Raw genomic sequence first — 24,323 nt, forward strand, 5'->3', positions numbered from 1 at the left:
TGATGACTAACACGTACTTTGAACATGTTTAAAATCCCATATTCACCTAAAATCCTGGAGGAAATTGGAGCCTCCAGCCGCCTCAGATTTGACTTGGTGAATCACTGGAGCAGCGTTTGGTAGCACAGCGATAATCGTGAAATCATACATTTCTTTTCACAGGTCGGATCACAAAGGTTTTCGGAAACTGCAGCTCCTGAAAGTTCTGTTTTAAGACCAAGGCCTGAGGATGTCTAAAACTTTGGAAACTGAGTCTAAACTAGGGTTCTGCAACCTCTGGGTTGAGGGCCGCGCTTGAGTGGCTCTTTGTAGCTCCGGCCGAGTAGTTTTTCTATCCATTTTGTTCGCAAATATCAAATAAGATGCTACAATGAGCGGATCGGGTCGATCAGATCATGGTAATAACATGTTAGCCACATCATAATTCCAGCTTCCAACCACAGTGTGAGCTTTCCCTCAAATCCACCAGAAAACAAACATTTTTTTTGAATACCTTTAAATTGTTGAGGAGAAAAACAAAAAGTACAGTTTTGCCAACATATCACAGACTATAGGTATATGAAATAAGGGGTTCTGCAAAAGTATGGCAAATCAATTTGACAAAAAGCTGAAGTAAAAGAAGTAGAAGTAAAAGCTCAACTTTGATTTAAAAAACAAAACAAATGAGGGTCTGGTTTGATTTTAAATTCAATAAGTCAGACTTAAATATTCAACAAACTTGCATGTTTTGTTCATTCTAATTATGTTTTATTATTTCATAGTGGGATACCTAAGTATTTTTCCACAAATAAAGGACTCGCACAAGCCTGCAAAGTTTAGGATTTTCATTTTAGTCTACATTTTTAGTTTTATAATGTAATAAAAATACTTTTTTAAATATACATACATTCATAAGTTGTGTTATAATTATTTCAAGCTTTTAGTGCATGGGGTCACCACCCACAATGGCCAGAAAGAGCCCGCACAATTCACACAATTAGCCCTCCTGTTGCCCCTGGGTCAAAATGACCCCCCCGAGGCCTTCGCTTTGAACAGTTGGCGACGCTGCGCTACGTTGAAAACACCGACCCTTTAGTCGGTCAATGATTAAAGGTAAACATAAATTCCAGCTTAGACAACATTTTTGAGCAAGGTTTCCAACACTTTAGGTTGTCTGTTAAAACAGATATGGCTCATCTTGTTTAGTAAATTACCAAAATAAGTGTGAAACCAAAAAAAAGAAGAAAAAAAAACAGGGCCAAAGAGTGAAAGAAGGCTGATAAATGGTAGCCTGTTCTTGGGTCAGATATAACTAACTTTGCAACAGGCATACTACTAATAATAATATTAATGTTAAAAAGAAAACATGCACGTCTTTAGGGGACCAAACTGTCATTACAAATAAAGGCAAATATAGAATATGTAAACTATGAAATTCCACTGAAAAGTGTACTTTTTTGCTGCTGCTCTTAAAGAGTTGCACACTCAAAAAGCTGTAAAGAGTTAGCAACCAAAAACACAGCAAAGACAGTGAACTTTAAACTCAGCTTTGTGAAGAAATTAGACTAAGACTTTGTTAAAACGTTGCAGGGCCCCGCCACAGCCGACCCGAGTTTCGACCAACAGTCCCAGACTGACTTTTACAATTTTGCCTAACATCTAAACCTTTTGTTGGACGGTTATATGGAATTGTGTTTACGGGGATTCCTGCTAACTGCCTTCCATTTGGATTAGGCTCATTGAAAACCACGATTCAGGCAGTAATAACAAATGCAGCTCAGATGTGGGGTGTCTGGCAGTGAAGCGGACCACCCTTGTACCATAAAACCGTCTGACATCATCTCAGACTGTCATTGACTGAGAACGGCTTATTTTGATCGAGCTGGAGTAAAAGGCATACTTTGTGAATACTGTGTTTAAGGAACAAGCAGATTTATTTATTTGTATTTTTGTGTGTGTGTGTCATCTTATGCTCCTGACCCACACACCTGTGCCGAAGCAGAGACCGTACTAAACAGTGCCCTCTAAGGTAGACATTGTGTTACTGCCTGTCCCCGCTCCAACATCGAGCTCTGCTCACAGATAAGAGGTTTAAACGCAACAATATTTTGCTCATTATTTCTTCAGACACATGAGCTCCAAATATTGTAAAGACATATTATTATCTAAAAGACTTTTGGTGCACAAATTTGGTTCAGATGACTTTGAAACATAATCAGTTACAGATCATAAAACACGTGGCAGCTTTTGGAATGATAATAATGACAACATAATCCAAAAGAATTACCGTAAGAAATAAGCTATCAAATATGAGTACTTTTAACTCCTTTCCAACTACTTCAAAGTGAAACATTTGTTGCGTTATATTTTTTTATTATTATGTTTAAACAGCTTAATAACATTTTCAAAAAAGTGGCTTTGAAAATTAAGCATTTACATATTCAGCATATACAGTCTGTCAAATTAAATGAACTTTTATAGAAACAGACACCTGTACAAGTGAAGGTGTACCAGAGTACAGTTCTACTTTCTGTATAGCCTTCCTGCTGGTTCTGTTGTTTTCTTTTTTATCTAATACCACTTTGTTTTTGTAAAGCTTGCCATGCTTTTTGTTCATTTCATCATGTATTAAAATGTACTTATCCACACGTAAAAAAAAAAGGTATGTCGCAGTCATGAAAACTGGCAACTTTCTTCCATATACAGTTAAACATTTACTGCATTTCAGCTGAATGAAATTGGCCCACCCTTAGAGAAATATGCTTGTACAAGTGTCAAGGTGAATTGTGCAATACAAAAGTAGTTAAAGAGTTTTATTTCAGGGTACTTACAGCGTAATTACACATTGTTTAAACGAAATGTGGTTGACTTAAGTTACACGTGTGATCCGATTAAATAATGTTGAGCATAAATAACCTGTTAACACCCGGCCGTGATAGTGGTGCAACTCAACATCTTGTGCTCCATCCCACTCCATGGCACAATGGCTGGCTTGCGCTTGCTGAGTGGGCGTGCGGGTGGGCAGCTGGAAGTGGCGCAACTCGAAGTGCAGGCTCTGTACGTTCAAACAAGGGAGCTTGCTGTTCCCCGCAGCGGGCGAAGAACTTTTCGACTCGATGAAGTCCTCACCTGTCAGAGCTTGGCAGGCATTGTTAACAAGAGTGCGTACCGAAGGGGGTTGCTGGCAGCCCCTACTGTATGTGCTGGAATGTGCCAAAACTTGCTTTCGGGGTGGGACACCATGACCTCAGGCAATAGGATGGGTGGGTGCGACTTACATAGAAAAGGAAAGGAGTAGTGAGAGATGAGGCGGGTGAGAACAGCCAAGAGTTACAACTGAATTCAACCTTAGAGCACGCGCACGGGTGTCAGCTGAGAGCGTGGCTGTCGCTGTGAAAGTGCAGACGGACCAGGTAAAGGGTTAATGATTTGTGCTGGCTCTGAGGCAGCTTATGGCTCTGACAACTGTCCATTTCTTGAAGACATTCTCACTTTACTTCTGCTTGACAGGGGGAGGCAAGCGATGGGGGAATGCTGTGTCTTTAAAAGAGAGAGAGAGTGTGAGTGTGTGTGAGAGAGAGAGAAAAGGGAGGGACCTCTTTGCCCTCCAGAAACCAGGAAGGGAATTGAGTTGATCTGCTGCTGCTTGGTTAGCGCATACGGGGCTTTAAGCTGCACGCCAGTGAGAGGGAGATAGAGAGCTCCGGAGAGGAGGAGAGGAGAGGGCTGAGCTAACCCACAACAAGCACCACCACGGCCATCGCAGGTGAGCTAAAGGCACCCTGTCATCCCCCCCTTCTGCCTGCCCTGGGCCTGTCGAGCACAGGGGGAGCAGGGCAGAGGAGGAGAGGAGAGAGGGAGGAATGAGGGAGGGGGCCAGAAAGGAGATCAGGGTGGGGGGGTTGGCCAGAGAGGAGAGGTGGGTCGCATCAGCAGTGCCATGTCAAGCTTCCTCTTTTTTATTAATCTCCCTGTAATACTTCCTCTGTAGAAGCTCTTCGCCTCTGGGGAATCTTGAGATAAAGTTTATGGGATGGGATCAAAACATGAACTTTTCTGGCAGGTGGAAGCACTTAGGGCAGGAGGTGGAGAAGGAAGGGGGGGAGGTTCTTGAGAGAGGGGTGCTGAACGAAGAGAAGGAGGAACCAAAGGCAATTAGATTGGGCAAGGTACAATCAATGGCAGCAACTTTTTTATTTTTATTTTTTCGGATCAGCGGGAACTGGAATGCCCATTGTGGGATAGGTTGTGTGCTCTGTTTGCAGAGTATGTTGGGGTGGCATTGAACTGTTTAGAAGAGGGGTAAGTCAATTTAGGTCAGGAGTTTCAAGTGTGTCTGAACTGTCACAAGAGTGTGGAGCTGAAGAAAGAGTCCACCTCTAACGTTTCCGTATGTCTCTGACAGATGAAGCTGCAATTGTTTTGTTTTTTTCCTCCTCCAAAGCTCTGCCCTGTCTGATGGCCGGTCTGTACTTTAATACCTGTCAGCCTGCTAGCAACACACTGTAGTGTATAATTCAGCCCTGAGTGCTTACGTTAGAGCAAGCTTGGAGATAGTGGGGGTGGTGAGGACGGAGAGAGCTGGGACTTGTAGTCCACGGCAGGGGCCCTGAGCCAGGTGAAGTTGGGTTTCAGCCTCCGTATCCCAGAGTGCCTTGCCCTTGGCCATCCAAGAAAGGAAACAGCCGTCAGCCAATCCGAACGAGGAGGTGTGGTGAGTGAGCTGCTGTGAAGCCAATGAGAAGGGGAGATGCAGAGCTGAGTTGTGGGCTGAAAATAGAGGAGGGTGGTGGTGGATAGGATGGGGGGGGGGGGTTAGGTGTCTATATGGGATCAGGCAAGGGCTTGCCTTTATGACTAGGGCCACTCACAAGTTTCCTGCCTGGTAATGTTGTAGCCCTGCCCAGAGACATAGGCAACAGAGCTGACCTGCAAGCAGTGGTCCCACAAAATATTTTCTGCCTATTTGGTAAGCTATACAAAGACATTCACATACACACACACACACACGCATGGTTTATTTAGACTGTGTTGGAGAGAAGAGTACAGGCAAGCAGGGGAAATAAACACCACTTCATGTTGTTGGTGTAGGAGGGTGAGAGACAAGGGGCTTGACAGAGTTCAGAGTTCTCGAACCACTTGCTGATAAGGAAGAGAATGGCAAATAGGTCACTGCTGCACAGAATACTACAGAGAGAAAAGGAACCATTGTGATAACATTTTTATTCACACCTTGCTGACGTTTTAACTCTGCCAGCGCCGCACTGCATCGTGTTGTTTTATTCTTTTCAAGGATATTTAAATATTATCACCCGGCGGTGTTAATTAATTGGCATTGTTGTCCTTATTAATTAAGTGAGGAGACATTTGCACATCCTGTTCTGCTCCTTCTTTGAAGGTGTTAAAGTAATTCCACAGAAGACTTCTCATCAGATACCTTGCCACGCTGTGGCTGAACAACCTCGCTGATGTCTGCCAGGGTGCAGGTGTGACACCGAGCAATAGTTTGAGAAACCTAACAAAGTGACATCTTGTCTTAATGAGGAGAGTAAGTGACACGTCTTGTGACAACTGAATTTCACTGATAGGGTAATCTGCCTGTCCATGCAGTGTTAAAACAAACCTAAACTCTGCTAACTTTGCGCACGACCCTGAAGTATTTGTGCCCTTGCAGATTGATTTCAGTTTCTCTCTGCTTTTCAAACCATGGTCAATCTCATGACACTTACCAGTCTGCTTGCCCCCATCCTCACCACCATCTTGTCAAAAGCTGATTCTAATCTTGCCTGCCGCCATGTAATGCATACTTTTTGGCCAGTGGTTTAAAGACTTCACAACAACTCTGACTGTCTTCCTCGATAACCAGATGCGTGCTTTTTTTTTTTGGCTTTGCATACTTGTTGAACTCGTTTTTTTGAATGTGCGGGCATGGGGATGGTAAAAGACAAGCGCAGTATATGAAGACGCCCAAATGCTGGGAAAGTGTTTAGGAAGCGCTAACAAACGAAGCGATTTTTAATTCAGTTTAGAGGTACAAAATGTATCAGCTAAAGTAAACATTGTTTGCTACACGTGCTGGGCTATTTCCTAGGTACCACGGAAGAAAAAAATATAGTTATTTCAAGTAAATTCCAGCATGGGGTTAAACTAGGACGCCATATGTGTTTGTGTGTGTGAGTGTGTGTTTGTGTGCGCACATCCATGCACGTCTGTGTTACCAACAATAGACTCCAGGGGAATTGCAGGGGACTTCAGTGACTGTGGGCAGGTCCAAGACACCACCCATCAATTTGGCGGTGAGGCTGAGTACAGTTTGATATTCCTGTATGTTTGTGCCTACACCACTTTTGGCCCTGAAACTAGCAGGTTCAGGCAGACTGAGAGGACAGGTTGTGTGATGTCGCCGTGGCAGTTTGAAGCTTTATTTTAGATAAAAAAGCTGGCAGGATACAATGCATTACATGTAACAGCCATATTTTCTTTGCTTAAAGTTTAATCTTTGTGCTTAAATGATATATTGGAGAACTTTGTTGTGTGTGTGTGTGTGTGTGTGTGTTTAAGAAGCATATCTGTGCTGCTATTTCAAGTATGACAGGTAAAGAAAATCGATGGATGAATGTTTCAAGTATCAGGATTTGTAATCGTTTGGTTCATTTTCTTACAGTGCGAATTGTTTCATCAGCCTCTTCCTTGGTGAATGCAGCTTCACTTCCCCCTAATGTTTGCTTCCCCTGGTCAGCTGCTTAGTATACCACAGCTTCCAGCCTGGCTAGACAGACAGACCCCTCTCTGTTGTTTTTCTGTTGTTATGCTGAAGACTAGGGGGAGTAAAGGGGCTTCTTCTGTTCTCTTCTGGGCCATTTATTATGGAGAGGCCAACACAACCTGATCAAATTAAAGGAAGAGAGTGAGGCCAGAGATGTTTCTCAGACAGGGGGGGAGAGCTTGTCCTGCTCTGTCACACTTTTAGAGTTAGAAGTTTAATGAGGGGATTTCAGCATAAAACATTAGAGGCGGGCTTTTGTCAACGCTGGTAAAATATATTCAATATAAACATTTATTGCTATATTGTCATTAAAGACTAGTACAGAGCTCGTTTTATTTGAGCAGTCTGGAAGGGGGTTATGTGACCAGTCTGACGGTGTCTGCATGTCGATGTAGTGACTTGGTTCGCAATGAAACAAGAGAGACAATGTGTGGGCTGCATTAAAGTATGGCGAGACGTGGGAGGTGGGTGGGTCCACACAGCTTTGCCTCCTCAGCAGTAGAAAGGGGAAGTGGGTGATGTGGTGGATACTATGCATTGCAGTCTCAGACAGACATGCAGCAACACTGAGATGAGAGCGACAGATGAGAGGAAGGGAGGGGGGGGTCAGACAGTAGGGACAGAGAGATCAAGCAAGCACAGAGCTGGTCATCTGATAACAGAGCGGGTTCTGTTACAGGCCTGCCACAGACTCACAGGAAGTCCTCCTTCCCCCGGTGTTCTGCGCATGCACCGAGCGGTGCAGCCGGCGCACGCTAACTGACCAACTGGCCAGCTGGAGTGGAGCTGGACAACGCTGCGTCGGCGTGTGGGAGGGTTCCTGAGGCCATGTGTTTCCTTACACTTCCTGGTTGTCAACACATGCTAACAGATTCAGGATAATAGTCAACAAGAACAGAAAATGACAACAACTCTCATAAAACACAAGTTTAGTTTATAGTTTTGGACCTGTCTTTGCATATTAAATATTGATGAAAGGAGGGAATCGATTTGATGATGCGATTGTGTGCAGATGTAAAAACTGAAAGATGTGCCTCAGGCTATATGCAAAGCATAACAAATTATCTTATTTCAAATGAGATTGCTGCTTGAGCTGTTTGGTCTGAGCCAGAATAATTCGGAGGGCTTCTTTACATAAGGAAAGCAAATATGAGATTAAATGTTGTCTGACATATCACGCCGACAAACTCAAACTTAAAATTGAGTTAAAAAAAGAAGGACATTTTGTGTTTTTGGTATTGCTTTTGGGGATTTTTAAGGGTTAGCTAAACAGCAGTTTGTTTGTTTGTTTTGCTGAAGTTAAGTAGTGTAGTTTCTATCTTTCAGCGGTTTTTACATTTGCAAGCTGGCTACTATGGTGTTTTAAAGTCGTATTAACTTTTGACAATGAGACATTTAGAGAATAGTAGCTGCAGCTAGTAATAGTACAAAATGTACTGTAAGAACACTCTAACCTCCCCCCACCCCAGCCAGCTTTCTCACAGTAAACCTTGCCCAACCTGAGGGTTGTTACCTTTCCTCTCGTTGTAGCAGGTTATACCAGGTACTCGTATAAGATGTCTTGAGTTTATCATTGACATCTGAGCTAGATTCCTAGGCCACCGTGTACTCATGAGTTATGAGTGAGCTTCAGTCTCGCCCACTACCCTTTTCACAGACTCTGTGTTTGAGTTTTGGCAGCACTTCCTGGTTAGTTTCTAGTGAAAGCTGGCAGCCCTATAAACCAGCACATGCAGCTTTAGTTTTATCAGTCACTTGCCCTCTTCCTGCTTCTCTCCCAATATGGCCAATCAGGTTTCCTTCCACTTTGGCAGCAATGAGTCACTGAGCCGTGGCAGTTACTCAAAATCCACTTTTCCTCAGAACTGTCACACACACGCAGACACACACTCCCATCCACTTATCATAAAAATATCATCTTGATTCAACTTTTCAACCTATTTGACCTGAGCAAGGTGATTATGTAGCAAAGAGTTGTGAGCTTGGTGAAAAGAGAAATGATAAAGAGACTGTCATGAAAGCATAGACGACAGCACAAGGTCAAAAAATTGCTGTGCTTGTTTAAAATTCATTTTTTATAGTTTTTAATTTTACTTCTGATTGCAAGTTGGTTATATGATGCATACATTTGGCAACTAAGGGAATCTAAAAAGCTAGTAACTTTTTCAGTAGTTTTGAAATGTGTACAGTTCATATACACTAATGTCAGTAGTTCATGTTATTAAAAGAGGAACTTTAAAGGGAAAGTTTAGAGTAATGCTTACAAAGGAGATGAGAGGGGGGGATGTTTGTGTTTTAACTCGGTCCACTCAAATGGTGCATTTTAAGTTACTTTTTGTTTGTTGTGTTTTCTTTAATAAAAAAAAATCTCAATAATCTATTCCCATGTCTTGAGAGTCATCTGAGGTTACAGAGTTAACAGTTTGTTCCTTTGTATTTAGGAATGACTGGTATGTGTCAGTGAAAGACTTAGAGAGTGGAAATTTTGCAGACCTTTCATAGATGATACATGTCAGACAAAATGAAAACCACTCCTACCAGCTCCTACCACAGTCCATTGCCATGTTTTTGTCTGTGGATGGCAAGCAAATTGGGTCCAACTGTCTCAGCAAAGCTGTTGACACACACTCAGCTGAAATAACTGCAAAACAGAAACTGCTGTTACACAAGATGGTTGTGTTTATACATGTATCTATATATCTATATATAAAGAGAGAGAGAGAGATGGGAAGGGGTAAAAAGAGATGTTTGTCATGAATTAAAGGTGATAAAGGTGGAGATGGGATAAGTTGGCCCTGCCTTCAAGCAGTTGTTTGACTTGCAAAGCAGGCCTGGGCTCTCATGGACTGCGCACAGAGAGAAGGCCCCTTCCTGAAAGTGGAACGGCGTGAACACGGACAGCTGCAGTGCTGCTTTGTGCTAGATTGCAGGCCTTGTCACCCACAGGCATGAATTAGTGATAAGGAATGTTTCAAGCCATGAGGAGGTGTCAGGATCAGGTTTGGGGCACCGTGTTTCCTCTTTCTCAGTGTTCTCTGCAGGTTTATTCAGTGACAGGTGGCTCCTGCATGCAGAGTAGTCCCTCCGTGCTTCGCTGGCACCGAATCAAGTTTGTGAATGTCCGCATGTTTGTCCATGTGTGCTTATGTGTTTTATCTCCTCTCAGCTCAGCGTCTTTACCTCACAAAGCCATGACCCGGGATCAGCCAAAGACAGATGTATGTATGGGGGACAGGGCACTGTACAGGCCTGCATTAAAGCCTGGTCCACTGCAGGTGCTGGAGAGGTCTGTGTTAAAGAAAAGCAGGTTGGCTCAGGCCTGGATGGGCTCACAGAGATCTGTTTCCACCTGTGAAGGACACGACCGGTAGCCATGTGGATGCCCTTTCTCTCTTGCTCTACCTTCCAATCTCACTCTGCTCTCCCTGCTTCCTGTGTTGTTTCTTTTCATCTTCCTCCTCATCTCCTTCTCACTCAACACATTCAGATGAGCTGTTGGGTAACATATTGTGTCGTTTTCAGTGGAGCTTTGTAAAACTCAACGGTAGTCTTCTCAGTTGACTTTCAAAAATTATTTAGAAGAGTCATACAGTGAGAGATAGAAAAAAAAATGGTGGAGACATAAGGCCTTTAACTGTGAATCACACTTAACAAGGTTGAGCAAATGTGCTATCTTTGTCATTTGAACATACAGCATTTTATCTAAATGTTATCTCCACTGTAGCATTTGGATAAATTAAACAATCTCAATGAGAAAATGGGAAAAAAAATCTGCTTCATTCCTTTTGATAACCTCATTTCAGAGGTCAAGGTAAACCTAACTCTGACATGGAGGCAAACCTGACATGTTGTGGATGCAGACAGGCATTTAGAGGATAGAGCAAAATATAGCAGAGGAAAGGAAAGAAGTGAACATGTACAAAAGAGGAGGGGCAGCCAGGTTAGGCAGGTTTTGGTAGTGGGGTGTAGCGTACAAACATACCAGGAGGACTGATCGGAAGGAATGTAATTTGAATCTTGTAGAGAGCGATGCATTAAATGCATCCACCGCCCAGCCTTGCCCCCTGCTAGGTCTGCTTGGCAGATGGTGAAGGGGGGAGGAGAGTTGTACAGGGTGGGTGTCCTGTATGTGTTTATGTTTGTGTGTGATTTGTGTGTTATTGATGTCTCTGTGATGTTACTGTATTCTCTTGTGTGTGTGTGTGTGTGTGAGTGCGCTGACAGAGAAATCGAGGATGGCCTGCTCTGCCGAAACCAACCCCCTCCTCCTGCTGCGTAGGCTTCAGTCGATCATTTTAATTCCCACCACACACATACACACACACACGTGAGCAAGAGGACAGGCCTTTTCTCAAACTTGGCACACAGTACAGGGTGGGGTAACTAGCTCAGACCGGATTGACAACCTCCCTTTTTAATACTGTTCCCTTTCAGCTTGTTGCATGTCCTCTTCCTCCTCCTGTGGAGGCTTTTTTTTTTTTTTTTTTCCACAGGGTCTGCACTAACAACCCCACCCTCCCCTCCTTCATCGCCGACCCTCCTCTCCTCTCTTGTTCCTCCACCTCCCTTGCTCTTGACCGTCACAGAGTACAGCGGCTGCACAGCTCAGCTCCCAGCATGCACTCTGATCCCCACAGCCCTCTGCTTATCTGTCCTCCACGACCTCTTACTTGATTTCTTGCACAAATGTATGCTCACATCCGTATGTGCATTAATCTTCTGTGTGCAAAGGAACAGGCACCCAGCCACCTGCGAACAAATATACTTAAATATATTTGTGAATCACCCAATTATTGCATTTCTGCAAACAAAAACGCTGACCAAATGGGTTCAGTATTGGTGGTAGCTCTTAGAAACTAGTTAATTAGACATAGCCATCTTTCTGCTTTGATGCCAGTCTGTAACTACACCCGCTTCATCATCTGTTTCAAAGATGAAATCTGAACAGTTGTGATGTACCGCACTGTGGCGTTACCATATGGTTTATTTCCCCTTACCTAAGACACTGTCTCAAGGCTCTTGAGTCCGGCTGAAAGGAGTGAAATGTAAAATATTCACGGTGAAGTTCAGTTGTGGGTCAGGGAGATGAAGCGTAAATTTAGCCTACTTTCTTAGGTTAATTAGGTTTTCTTGGTTATAAGGAACATGTCATAATGGGGCATTTTGATTTAGATAATTTGAACGCACACATTTTTATCAAATATGTTCATTTTCATTCTAGTTTTGTAATAAGGAAAATTGCATTACTGTGAAAAAAAACAAACAAACAAATAAACAAGACAAGAAAAAAAACAGCTTTATACAGATTGGAACCCATACTGGAACATCATGCATAAAAATATAAGGAAGGATGAAGTAGGGGCTGTGCATATATAATGTTAGTCGTTTTAGCTTGACAATCATTTTTCCCGTCATTGCAGTTTGGGTTTGTAAGGTGTCATTTTCAAACCATCTATTTGCATATTTCTCACACCTTGCTTCAAAGTCTCATAAAAATGTGGGCTGTCTAGACAGTTTTCTTTCTAATAAAAATGCTAATTCATATGCAAACTGATGTAAACTTTGTGGAAGTTTTTCTTCAGAGACTTAAAAGTCTGCTTTTACTTTTGCACCACTTTTTGCCACTGGCTTCACGTTGATTTCCCACTTTGTTTTTTGTTCTTTAATTGTGTCCTCCGTAAAAAAAAATTGTGGTTGCAGTAACTGCTGGTGCTTATTTAAATCTCATTTAGTCAATATTCTTTGCTTTCTCTGTGCACCGAAAAAGGTAAATCTCCTGAACGTTTTCTGTCGCTGTCTTCTCCTCGTCTTCCCTTTCCTCTCCAACTCTTCTCCTCCTCAGATAGGCAGACGGACAGACGGCAGGACGGATACACGGGTGGGGGCTGTGCTCGGCGGCTCGACGGCAGGCTGGTGGAAGATGTCGTCAGGGGCCGGCGGGAGAGGAGGAAGGCGGCTCCGGGGAATAGCGAGCAGCGGAGGTGGGGGAGGGAGAGGAGGAGCAGGCGAGGCAGAGGAAGGCCCCGTGGGGATCCCTTTCCCTGAGCACAGTGCGGACGTCCTGGGCAGCCTGAACAAGCAGCGGCTCAGCGGGCTGCTGTGTGACGTCCTCCTGGTCACCCAAGACCGGGAGTTTCCGGCTCACCGTTCCGTCCTGGCGTCCTGTAGCTCCTACTTCCACAAGCTCTTCACTTCAGGGGCCGCCGCTGACCAACAGAACATCTACAACATCGACTTTGTGGCGGCGGAGGCTCTGGGGGCTTTGCTGGACTTTGCCTACACAGCCACACTGACAGTCAGCCACAACAGTGTGGCTGACATCCTTGCTGCTGCACACCTCCTGGAAATCCCACCTGTTCAGGACGTCTGTACACACCTGCTGGACACCAAAGTGCTCTCCCCGCCGGTACGACACCATTTTATAACTAGAAGTAATTATTGGCAAAAGTTAATTTGAAGCATGAACCACATAGGAGTTGAGTGAAACTGGGAAAACTTTTAAAATCTAGTTCATTTACATTAAAATCGGGCTTATAGTCACAAAACCATCCACCTCGATAAATAGCCGGCATGGCTTAAGTCATGGCCTTTTACAGTGTCTTTCACTCTGCAAAACACACACCCACTGCTTGGGTTAGTTCAGCACGTACTCACGCTGAGCATTTGTGGAAGGACAGCATGCTCTTTCACAGACTAACACACATCTCAGCACCTCACATCTTCCCTTTAACATGAGTTGGTGTAGCAGTGCTGTACTGTGTCTGAAGACATAACATCTAAATAGTTCTTTTGGTCTTTATTGTCATGATCACATCATGCAGGACATGTCGAAGTATGTTTTGGGCTCTAGATCTAAATGGTTACAATTTCTAACATTATAGTTTGTAGCCCCACTGGGTCTGTCCTTCCAGTTGTGCATTATGTTAATTTGTAAAGCTGTACATTTAGGTCTTTCAGTGAATCTTCCTTAGTTGAATTGTTTAACTTTGTTTTCTAAACATAATTTCATCTTCATTCTTTGCCTTTTTGCTTATGTTTTGCTCCGACTCACTCTGCTGATTTAAAAAAATAAAATAAAACATTCTCCACTTTTTTATTTGTTTTGATAGGCGGGCAATGAGCGAAGAAACGAGAATGGCGATGAAGAGGGGAAAGGCAGAGAAGTCAAGGAGCAGGGGAACCGGATTCGGGCCCGGGAGTACCTGGAGTACTTCCAGAGAGGGGCGCACTGGAGCAGCAGCTGCAGCACGCCAGAGCTCAGGGACCTACCCACACACCTGCACTTTAACCACGGTAACGGGAGCACCCCCAGCAATGGGGCTCCTGCTGGCCTCAGTGAGTACTACTCCCCACTGGCCCTTGCCTTGTCACAGCCCCATACGCAGGAACCAAAGGAGGAGGACGAGGAGGAGGAGGAAGATGAGGATGAAGAGGCAGTGCAGGGCAACGGAGGAAACTTGAGTTCGTCCTTATATCCTACATCTCAAAATGGTCACTACTACCTCCCCCCTGAGTCTCAGCAGGACATCAAAGTGGAGGACGGTCATAGGGAGGTGATGGGGAGTGAGAGGGGCTCAGCCAGTGCCCTCCTGCAAGAAATGATGAACTCTATCGAGAGGCAGAAGAAGTCTACAACGCCTGGGGAGGAACAGGGAGATGGAGACGATCCCGACATGGAATTTTACTTGAATTATTTTAGCAGCACGCAACACGAGGATGCAGCTTCTGCTTCTGTAACGCAGGGAGTGCCGTCGCTGTGGTTATCACGAGGCAGTACAGGCCAACACAGAGCAGGAGGAGAGAGAGGCAGCGGGGCTGGAGGAGGTGGAGGAGAGAGGAAGATGCGCTCTAAGGCCTTCCAGAAGTGCCCCATATGCTCGAAGGTCATTCAAGGTGCAGGCAAGCTACCCCGCCATATCAGAACGCACACGGGAGAGAAACCCTATGAATGCGCCATCTGCAAAGTGCGCTTTACCAGGTAAGCCCATTTAATGAAGCGACTGCCTCATGTCACATGTGCTAATAGAATTGGATGTGGCACTGTAGACAAACCGCACAGCAGTGGGAAACGCCACAAAGCCAAGAGCTAGGGTATTAGCGCTAACCACCTTAGCTTTGCATTAAGGAGGCAGTGCAGTTAGTGTCCAAATGTTTACCTTAATTATGGTCTCACAGGGCACTGAATGGATTTTTTCTTAATGTCGCATTGTTGTCAAATGCCAATTTTAACCGCATGGAGAGTTATACCTTCAGTGAGTAAGGGGGCTGGTTTGTTATAAAGGTCTGCTTTATGATCATGGCAAAGTCCTGAAAGTTTAACATAGGGGTCCTATAAAAGAAGGCTGTGCCATGGTGGCGTTATCTAGTGGAAAGCTGCCATAAAGTGCTGCTCTGATACAGAGGGGGATTACAGGTTCTGGACGTTGCTCCTGTCTCCAGTACAGTAATGTGCACTTTTGATCTGTGGTTATGTTGATTATTGCCCACAGCAAAGTGTTTATCGCACCCCTTCCCTCTCTCATTTTCCCTCCTTCACCTCTCGAGTGAAATCTTCTACCTGGAAAAACCGAAACTGTGGCACCGAAAGCCGACATCGTCTGTGCTACATCTGTGCACGTGATTTCCTCGGATTCAGAAGTCCTGCTTCTTCCTTGAAATCATTCTCTTAATTAATTAACTCGCAGGCCCCTGTGCCGGAAATAGATTCTCTCGGCTTGAAATATCCAGAGCCTCTTGAGGCAGAAAGGGAATCAGAAAGGGAAGACCTATCTGAATTTACCCTGCAGCTAAATTTGACCAGCAGCGGGAAGGGGGCATTGTAATCTTAATCCTGTTTGATCAGGGTTAAGGGTTTGCTTTGGAAAGTAATAAATCACTCCCGTCCTTTAAATAATTCACCTCTGTCAGTGTGCCACTTTATTCCAAGCCCTCAGCCTGAGTATGTGCACATTCTTAAATGTGTTTGTCCTCATCAACACACATTCCACTTAATTTTTTATATATATATTTGGGGCACAAACCTGCAAGGATTGCCGTGGGTTTACTTATTTGCTCGCATGACAGCTTATATAGCTCTTGCATAGCTTGCGTGTATGTGTGCTCAAATGGAGTTGTCTCAACTACACTTATTTGTTTAGGAGCCCTCAGTATAGGAAGGTTAGACGGTTTAAGAGCTCGGGAGCTAGAGAGATAGTAAAGGCTAAAGGGGGGGAAGGAAGGACAAGAGTCAAATGAAGGCCAAGGTTGTCAGATAAAGTTTACTGGGGGGTGTATCACAGCAAACTAAAAAAAAATGCTTCAAGATGTACTGAGATGAAATTTAATTTAGAGAATTCAAGTCATATTTTTTGGCTTTTCTTTGCCCTGATTGTAGCTGCTGTCGAACTCGTTATTTGTTGGCACTGACTCTTGCACAAAATTGACTCGAAACACGTCTCATTGGGGTAAAGTGATGTTCCAATGCTAGTCATGTCTTCAAGAGTCCTATATTTGTCAAACCTATTTGACAATAAAATTCCCTTTTGCGAAGAAGACACTGAAGTCCTCACGTTGTGTTTGCGTCCCCAAAATTCAATCTGTCCGTCATCTTCTCAACCTAATGTGACCAGAAACGGTAAAAAGGTTACCTGACACAGTGAAGATTGAGCCTTTGTGCTCTTTGACAGTTGTGCTCGTGTGCTGCAGCCACAGAGATAAAATGGAAAGTTTATGCCCTCTCTTCAGTCTGACTTAATTCTCTCATAGACTGGAGGAGATCTGAGAAATGACTATCGGAAGTGAAACCATTCAAAGGATTTTAAATCATGCTTGCATGTGTAAAAATTGATAATAAATTGGGTGGTATTATCCTTCATTTAGTTCACGATAACCTAATTTGTGATGGAGGCCTAAAGCTGTGTGAGCAGAGTGTATTCAAACAGGAGGAAGCTGATAGTCTTGTACATTTGAATTTCTTGTCAGTGTGTTCTTAAGCCATGTTTGTCTTTCTCCCTCTCAGACAGGACAAGCTCAAGGTTCACATGCGAAAGCATACAGGAGAGAAGCCTTACCTGTGTACACAATGTGGAGCTGCCTTCGCTCACAACTACGACCTGAAGAATCACATGCGTGTGCACACCGGCCTGCGTCCCTACCAGTGCTCCAGCTGCTTTAAGACTTTTGTGCGTTCAGATCATCTGCATCGCCACCTTAAGAAGGACGGCTGCAATGGCATCCCCTCCCGTCGTGGCAGAAAACCTCGGGTGAGAGAGCCCGGGCTCCTGGAGGCCCCCCCAGGTTTCCTGAGCGCCGGCTCCGACACCGGGCCCGGGCCTCGCATCATCAAGGGACGACGGTGTTCGGAGGGAGCCCCTGCCGCGGAGGTGGAGGGTGCCGCTGGAGTCCACTCGCACAGTCCGCAGCTGCAGGAGCTAGCAGGGGAGGCAGGGCCCTGAGACTGCAGGGGCGACAAGGACACTGCTGGACGCCACATTCACTCTGCACAGCCTGTGAGACAGGCCAGTGAACAGAGAGGAGAAAAAAAAAAGAAATACAAACATGCAGTGGCAATTTAAGAAAAAAAAAAACAAAAAGAAACAAAAAAAAAGACAAAACAACTAACTATTCCTCTAAAAACCAAATCAGGGTGTCACAGAAATCTAATCTTTATAGTTCTTTTTCCTTTTACTTTAGGAAACAGAGTAGACTTGCAAGCACTTCACTTGGTGTATTTGTTAAAGAGAAAAAAACGCTTCAAATCATCCACCCATGACGTCCACTTTCTGGGCCATTTCTTTCTTTGTAATAGTAGACCTTTTCTACATTGGCATATGTGCTTAGGCAATTGTATGATAGATACAAAGAAACTCTAAGCAGCTATGCAGTTGATTTAGATTTTTATTGGTTTTGTCCTCACAGCCTTCGAGCTCTAAGAAAGGTGACTGTCGTGCACCTTCTGGCTGCTGTGCAAGTGAAGCGAGGACAAATCCTCCTTGTGAAAACATCTCGGTTTTTTTTCTATTCTTTTGCAGGTCTGAGATGTACAGTTACCATAGAAACAAAATTTTCCACTATATGGTATATGCAAGAACAACTCACCACTGTTTTGATGCAACAATTTCTTTCTAAATGTTCCAGAAAGAATCAGGCAAGGGTTTGATTGAAGTGTTACTTACTCTTAAAAGAAAAAACAACAACTGCATTTTTCAGAATCTATTGTTCAGCTTGTTGGAAAAACAAATTCACGTTGAGTCAAATCCACTTTAACGGGGGCTCGCCATTTGCAGGACTAGGGAATCCGAGGGGTGAAGGGTTTGTGTTTTTGAAGCACTACCATTCTCAATGTATCTTTTGACTTTACTACGTTGCCTCTTGTCCTTCACAACCCTGCAATGTCGGCATTTTCCCTTTTTGATTTGTCTTTAATTTTTTTTGTTTTGTTCTGTTTTTTTTTTCAGGTACGCGACACTTTATAATTCTATACATATGTGTATATATAGCAGGTGGTGATGTGACATTGGCCTCTTCTTGCTGAGGTGTACGTACCAATCGCGTCTTTCCTCTTAGAGTTGTCATATTTCTGACAGAGTGAGGCTCGTGGGTGAATGAAACAAAGCTGTGTGAATGTTTGATGGTGGAGGGAGGGGGGGGGGGGGAAGAAAAAAGGATTTGCCTACTCGTCCTAAACTTTAACACTTGACATGTATAGTTCCTGCCCAGATGATGATTAGATCGCTGAATGAATGAATGAATATGCTTAACTTTGTGCAGTTTTTCGGAATCTGTCCTTGTGCGACAAGGCGCGGGTAGCACTTAACCGATGGCAGGGAGTGAGAGCATGAAGAAGAGAGATATGTGAGCACCTTCCTTTTTTTTCTTTTTTTTTTTTTTTTCTCTATGTTTGCACAGCTTTACTAAAGATATCCAACAGAGCAAGCGAGGGGGTATATTTAAAGGAAGTGGGTTGGTGATGGGGAGGGAGCAAGAGTGAGCTTTATGTATCATGCTTATTCCAATCTTTTTGGCCCTAGGGACCGCACGGCCGTAAGGCAACCTGTGTGATGAAGAGAGCAATAAATACCTGTCCAAGTTGGGAGGCCGAATAGGAGCGCAGCTGCAGCTGGTTGGTGGGGGATGGGAACAAGGGAAGGGGAGGGGGATCTCACAATGTCTGTTGCATTCCAAAAAAATAATCTCCCCCAGCTCAGCCACGTTTCCAAGCAGGAGGGGATCAAATCAAGCCTTTTCTCTCCCTCTCCCTGCCTCTGTAGTCCTCTAATGCCCCTGAACCAGCCTGGAGGGGGATATTATTATATTAGAGCCTGGTGTTACTGTGAGGAGGACGCCTGGTGCAGCCAGTTTACTGTGGGAGTGTGTTTACATCTACATGTGTTTTTGCTTGTGTGTGTGTGTGTGCGTGTAGCAGCCAGGGTCCCTCTGGCCACATCATCGGTGTGTGAGTCAGCCACAGCCTGTTCAAACATGCACCCTGAGCTGCCAGCCCCGATGCACTTTCTCTGTTTGATTCACACACACACACACGCACACACTGGGTCCAGGTATCCCACGGAGAGCAGGCGAACATCAGAGCTCACCTATCTGTCTGAGTATTGTCAGTGACTGCATATGTTTGAATTTTGTCAACTTCAGAAATGCAAGACGCGTCCTTTTTCACACTGACCCACCAAACCTTTGAGCCGAGCTCATTTCCACGCGATCCCCATCAAGCTCCCACCTAATGCAGTCATGGTTAAAAGTAAAGACACCCAGTTTTAGTTCCATTTTTATTATTATTTCTTTCTTTTTTTTTTTGTACCAGGTCTTAAATATACAACCTCAGATGAACAACACATGACATATTAAACCTTGTCGAGATTCACCAAAGATTGAGCTAAAAGACAGAAAGATTGTGAAAAATAAGTACATCCTATATTTAAAGCTTGCAGAATCACCAATTAGCAACAACAAATCGAATTGTCTTTTGTATGACTTTATTAATATCTCACATTATATATGTTGGAATTTCAGCCCGTTTTGTAAAACTTTGTTTCCGTTTCTTAAGGCTTGTGAGCGTTTGTATTGTTGTATCTCTTATAAGGGATCATCGGGACATTTCTGTTAGGTTGATATTTAGAATTGAATTGATCACTTCAACACCCTTGTTTTATTTATTTTTTAGCCATTTTGTAGTAGACTAGCTGCTTGGTTTGGGATCACTGTACTGTTGCATGATCCAGCTTGGGCAAAGTTTCAGCTCTCTGACAGCTGGACTGTTTGTCTGTTTGGCTCCAGAGCATTTTGTTGTACCTACAGGTTCGTGATCAAAAATGGCTGTAAGACGCCCAGGTCCTGCCTCTTAAAACCAAGCCCAGACCATCATAGCTCCACCACTGTAGTTGACAGTCGGTATAAGGCGTTCGTGCTGGTATGCTGCGTTTGGTTTTACCCAGACTCAAATGGGTATCATGACCAAACATTTTCACTTTCATCTCGTCTGTCCAAAGAGCATTGTTCCAAAAGTGTTGCGGTTTAAGATGCAACATTGCAAATCTAAGTAGTCCAGCCATGGCAGAACTTCCAAACGAGCCATACTTTTTTTTAATGATCTACTTTTGTGAAACATTTATTATTCTAATGAATGTCTTAAGTGTCTGAGATGTGGCTCTTTTTGGTTTTCTGAGACGCCCCTTTAAGGATGAAGCAGCTCTCTTTATTGAGAAGAAACTGTTCCAAGTTGTTGCAAGATAGTCTTAATATTCTTACCAGATCGATGACCAACAATGGTTGCTTTTCGAAACATTTTGGCTGGTATTACTCCTTAGCCTTGGATTAACACACTGACAGTAAATGCTTCAGAGCAGCAAACTGCAAACGCTTCTGTTTTTCTATAAATGCTCACACTTGCTGGGACGTACTGCATGCATCCATTTTCTTTACCCGCTTCTCCTTTCTGGGTCGCGGGGAGCCGGTGCCCATCTCAGATTATTTTTATTGTGTAAATACTGACACGGTATACTTTGTCATGTGTTGTTTTCATTCAGCTGAGGTTGTTTTACCTAATTTTCACACCTGTAAGGACCATATAAATTTAATTTATTTATTATTTCATTGTCCTGTACGCTGAAAGTTCACAACCGAAAGAGTGTGTACATCCTTTTCACCGTAAATGTAAATTCTGGGGTGGTGCTGTAGTACAACTATCAATCCTTTTGCACCTTATTTGGGAAGAGGCAGGTTATGTATGCACTTTGTTACAGGAGAGGGCACTTTCGACTACAAAACGGGTACTTTAAAACAAATCGGTTGCAACTGAGATCAGTTCTTTTTTTCGCAGTCCATTGTGGTTAATTTTAGTTCCTTAGTCAGGTTTTTATAACGGATCTCGACAGAGAAAAAAAAAGCGTCACATTAGAAATCCAGCAAGTTCAGATGCACGCGTTAGGGTTGGTGATTTTTTAAAAGATGATTCCATGCAACTGAATGCACTTGAAGCTAGTTGTTAGAGATTGTCTTTATGTCTTAATATAAAATCCGTGGACAGAAGGAGAAGATAAACGCAGAAGAAAGGGCACTTTAAGTGTTTGTATATTTGTAGTTTTTATTTTCTGTTTCACTTGGGGAGATGTTTCTTTCCCAGAGTGCACAAGCATGTACTGCTGGCTGGCAGGCTGGAAGGTCTCAGGACAAACATTTGTGTCTACCCCATCTGTTTGCTAGTTATTCTTCTAACTACATGAGGTCTCACAGGAACCACGGGGGACAACGGGCCCACGGTACCACAGAAGCAAAAATGTCATAGTGCAAAACAACATGTTGGACAGTTGCTTGCTCGTTTCACAGCTCTCCTGGTACAGGTTTTATAGCTCTTGTTTACCCTCACTGGTCATTGCCAGGGGCTGTCTAAGTCTTAAGAGTTTTTGTGTCCATTTTCCCTTCGCTCGTACAATATTGCACAGTTCGGCTCCTGTTTTCAGAGCTGGGTAATCTAGTGTCTGTCTGGTGTGTGATCTCCATTTGTTGTGGTACTTGGCATGGACTGCTCTAACCCACTTTGTCTTAATGTGGCAGAACCTTTACCTGACAAGACCTGTGAGCCATCTTAATCTAGACTTTCCCAAATGTGTTTTTTTTTTTTTTTTAATTTTAATAACCAAAGCTTTCTGTTCTCTATCTTCGTCCTCTGCAAGACTGGAGATATAGAAAATATGTCAATGATTTATCCCGTCTGGACTCCGTGACTAAGCCACAGATGCCCTCGTCTTGCATATGCAGAAATATGTTTAAAAATCAGACACATTTTTGCTTGAGTTCACTTCCTCTCATTCTTTTGTGAAAAACAGAATCAAAGATTTAAAGATGTATAGCTTTTTTTTTTTTTTTTTCGTTGTTTTACTTAAAATAACTTGTGCTGCAGCTGTTTTTAATTTCCTAACAATTCCACATGGCTGTACATTTGTGTGTTTGCTAGCGTGCGTGTTTTTTTTTGTTTTTTTTTTAGGTCACGGTTTTTGGGATGCTGTGCCACGAGGGTAGGGTATAAAAGGGTGCTTGGGTGGGGTTACGGATAAAAAAAACGCCTAAAAGCACTGGAAATGGTGCTTTAGCTGAGAGAGCAACGTTTGCACTAATGTTAAATGTCCTCATCCTGCTTATGGGAGAGGAGACCTCAGAAAGGCCGGCGAGTTTCTACGAGCACAGAGCAGTGTGGTCAGTACTCAATGGTCTCACAAAGAGTCCATTCAACCCCTCCTTAGAGATAATCATGTACAGAATATTCAGAAATATACAGACTTCCAGCATTAACAAATACCAAAGCAGAAAAAAAAGGCTTTCATTCTCATCACTGGGCATTTTAAGCTCCTGATCTTATGTTGGATTAACAGTTTTTATTATTTATTCTGAAAGGCTCTTGAAAAGAGATTCTCAGCACGACGATGGATGAAAACTAATATTTTTTTACACATGTATATTAGAATATCTTAAAAATGACTTTCAGACGAGCAGCGAGGTTCGCCTGAGACCACTTGAAACATTTTAATTGTTCCGGATCAGAAAGCTCGAAGAGGACATAGATGCTGTTTCTGATTCTTCTTAAAATTAGAAATGAGATTTTTATCGCGTGTTCTGTTACACGATTCATAATCAACGATTAAGCATTCTGAACGCTGTTTTTTGTTTTTTTTTTCTTTCTTTCTTTTTGAGTCTAAATCTCTGCTGAATTGGGCAATTTTGAAATGATCTGAAATGGAAAGTGACTGTGGCCTTGTCCGGGTATAGCGTTAAGCTTGTGCTGTATGTTTCCAGGTTGTCGCGTATTGTGCAGTGTGGGGCTGAGGTTCCCTCTCCCTCAGTGGAAAGTTCAGCGTAAAGAGCCACAGTGTGCCTTATAGGGATTTTGTTGTTGTTAAGTTATTTTTACCTGACAGACGTTAATTGCCACATTTTTGACAAAACAAAAACTAATTCGGAGTAATCGGTTTGAGCTTTACATTAACAAATTCATGTAAAACGTTTTTCCTTTTTTTTGTAGCTGCTGGTTCAGAGCTTTGTCTCGGTCAGCCTCCTTGGCTCCACCACTGATGTGTCTCTAGCCTCAGCCCCAGACCAAGGTTACTTTGACACAGGCTACAGTCTCCAAACTTCACTTCAAGTGATTTGTTTATATATATATATATATATATATATATATATATATATATATATATATATATAATTTTCCAAAACTGACCTCGAGATGTAATTCTTCTTGTGCTATTATCAAAGATTCTTGCTACATCTATCTGAGAAGGCCACAGAAACAAAGACTGAGATAATGGGGAGTGTAAATATTCAAACCTAAGCAGGGCAGGGCGACTGTTATAAAGGACTGCGGAAAAGGGACTGGTTGCTTTGCTTCGTCATCGTGCTGCACACCTGATTTTCGCATGTTTTCCATCAGGCTGTTGGTGCTCGGCATGCTGAGCGCAGCATATGCAGTACGGCGCTATGCTCAGCGTGGCTCTGGCACTTGCACAGACAGCTCCGGGTCCTTCAGAGGCAGGCTTCTGTCTGTTGGCTGCTCTCAGCCAAGTGGGGACAGTTTGCACTTGGAGTCTCTCAGTCTCTGGGGATGCAAAGGTTGGCATAAAGGGAGGGGAGGCTGACTTTTGTTTTTTGTTTTTTTTAGCGATGAGTTTCTAAAGCCTAAGTGATTGTCTGTTTGCTGAACAATCATCTCAGTGTTGGTTCGCCAAACTAAGACTTATATGGCCACGATAATAAAAAAAAAACAGAGGTTACCATAGATCGGTTTGAGGAAATGCAGCAAAAAAAGACTGTTGCTGATCTTTATTTTGTTTTTATGTAAGCACTACTCAGGTGGAAAATACACTGCTATGCATTGGGTTTCATTATCTGCTCGGTTTGTTTAATTTGTCGTTGTGTCTCTGTATTTCCCTGCCTTTTTCATAACTTTGTTTTTTTTTTTTTTTTTTACATAACTGCTTCCCCTCAAAGACAAACGCATCAACACTTCTTTTGCTGTGACATGTTTGTGACCAACCTTTTTCTCCGGTTAATTCTGATCCATATAACTGTTTGTTGAAGTAAAAGAAGCCACATG

General features: G+C 43.3%; 1 protein-coding gene across 2 annotated transcripts; it reads left to right on the plus strand.

The window, feature by feature from the left end:
* The first annotated feature begins 3,590 nt into the window (after nucleotides 1-3,590).
* zbtb7a (zinc finger and BTB domain containing 7a) lies at nucleotides 3,591-24,021 on the plus strand. Of its 2 annotated transcripts, none has more exons than XM_017406962.3 (4): nucleotides 3,591-3,745; nucleotides 12,588-13,151; nucleotides 13,855-14,723; nucleotides 16,743-24,021. In XM_017406962.3, exons 2-4 carry the CDS (start codon nucleotides 12,666-12,668, stop codon nucleotides 17,176-17,178), a joined length of 1,791 nt encoding a protein of 596 aa, XP_017262451.1. In that variant the 5' UTR covers nucleotides 3,591-3,745; nucleotides 12,588-12,665; the 3' UTR covers nucleotides 17,179-24,021. The 2 variants fall into 2 exon arrangements, with proteins under 2 accessions (XP_017262451.1, XP_037830226.1); XM_037974298.1 differs by lacking the exon at nucleotides 3,591-3,745 and adding an exon at nucleotides 4,821-4,948.
* Nucleotides 24,022-24,323: the final 302 nt, after the last annotated feature.

This window comes from Kryptolebias marmoratus, linkage group LG24, assembly GCF_001649575.2.
Source record: "Kryptolebias marmoratus isolate JLee-2015 linkage group LG24, ASM164957v2, whole genome shotgun sequence".
Classification (NCBI taxonomy): domain Eukaryota; kingdom Metazoa; phylum Chordata; class Actinopteri; order Cyprinodontiformes; family Rivulidae; genus Kryptolebias; species Kryptolebias marmoratus.

Excerpts from the sequence above, each read along its gene's own strand:
- zbtb7a (XM_017406962.3), top strand. The coding sequence starts at position 12,666 with ATGTCGTCAGGGGCCGGCGGGAGAGGAGGAAGGCGGCTCCGGGGAATA. Across the intron at positions 13,152-13,854 it reads CCAAAGTGCTCTCCCCGCCG|GCGGGCAATGAGCGAAGAAA; the intron begins GTACGACACCAT and ends TTGTTTTGATAG. Across the intron at positions 14,724-16,742 it reads TGCAAAGTGCGCTTTACCAG|ACAGGACAAGCTCAAGGTTC; the intron begins GTAAGCCCATTT and ends TCTCCCTCTCAG.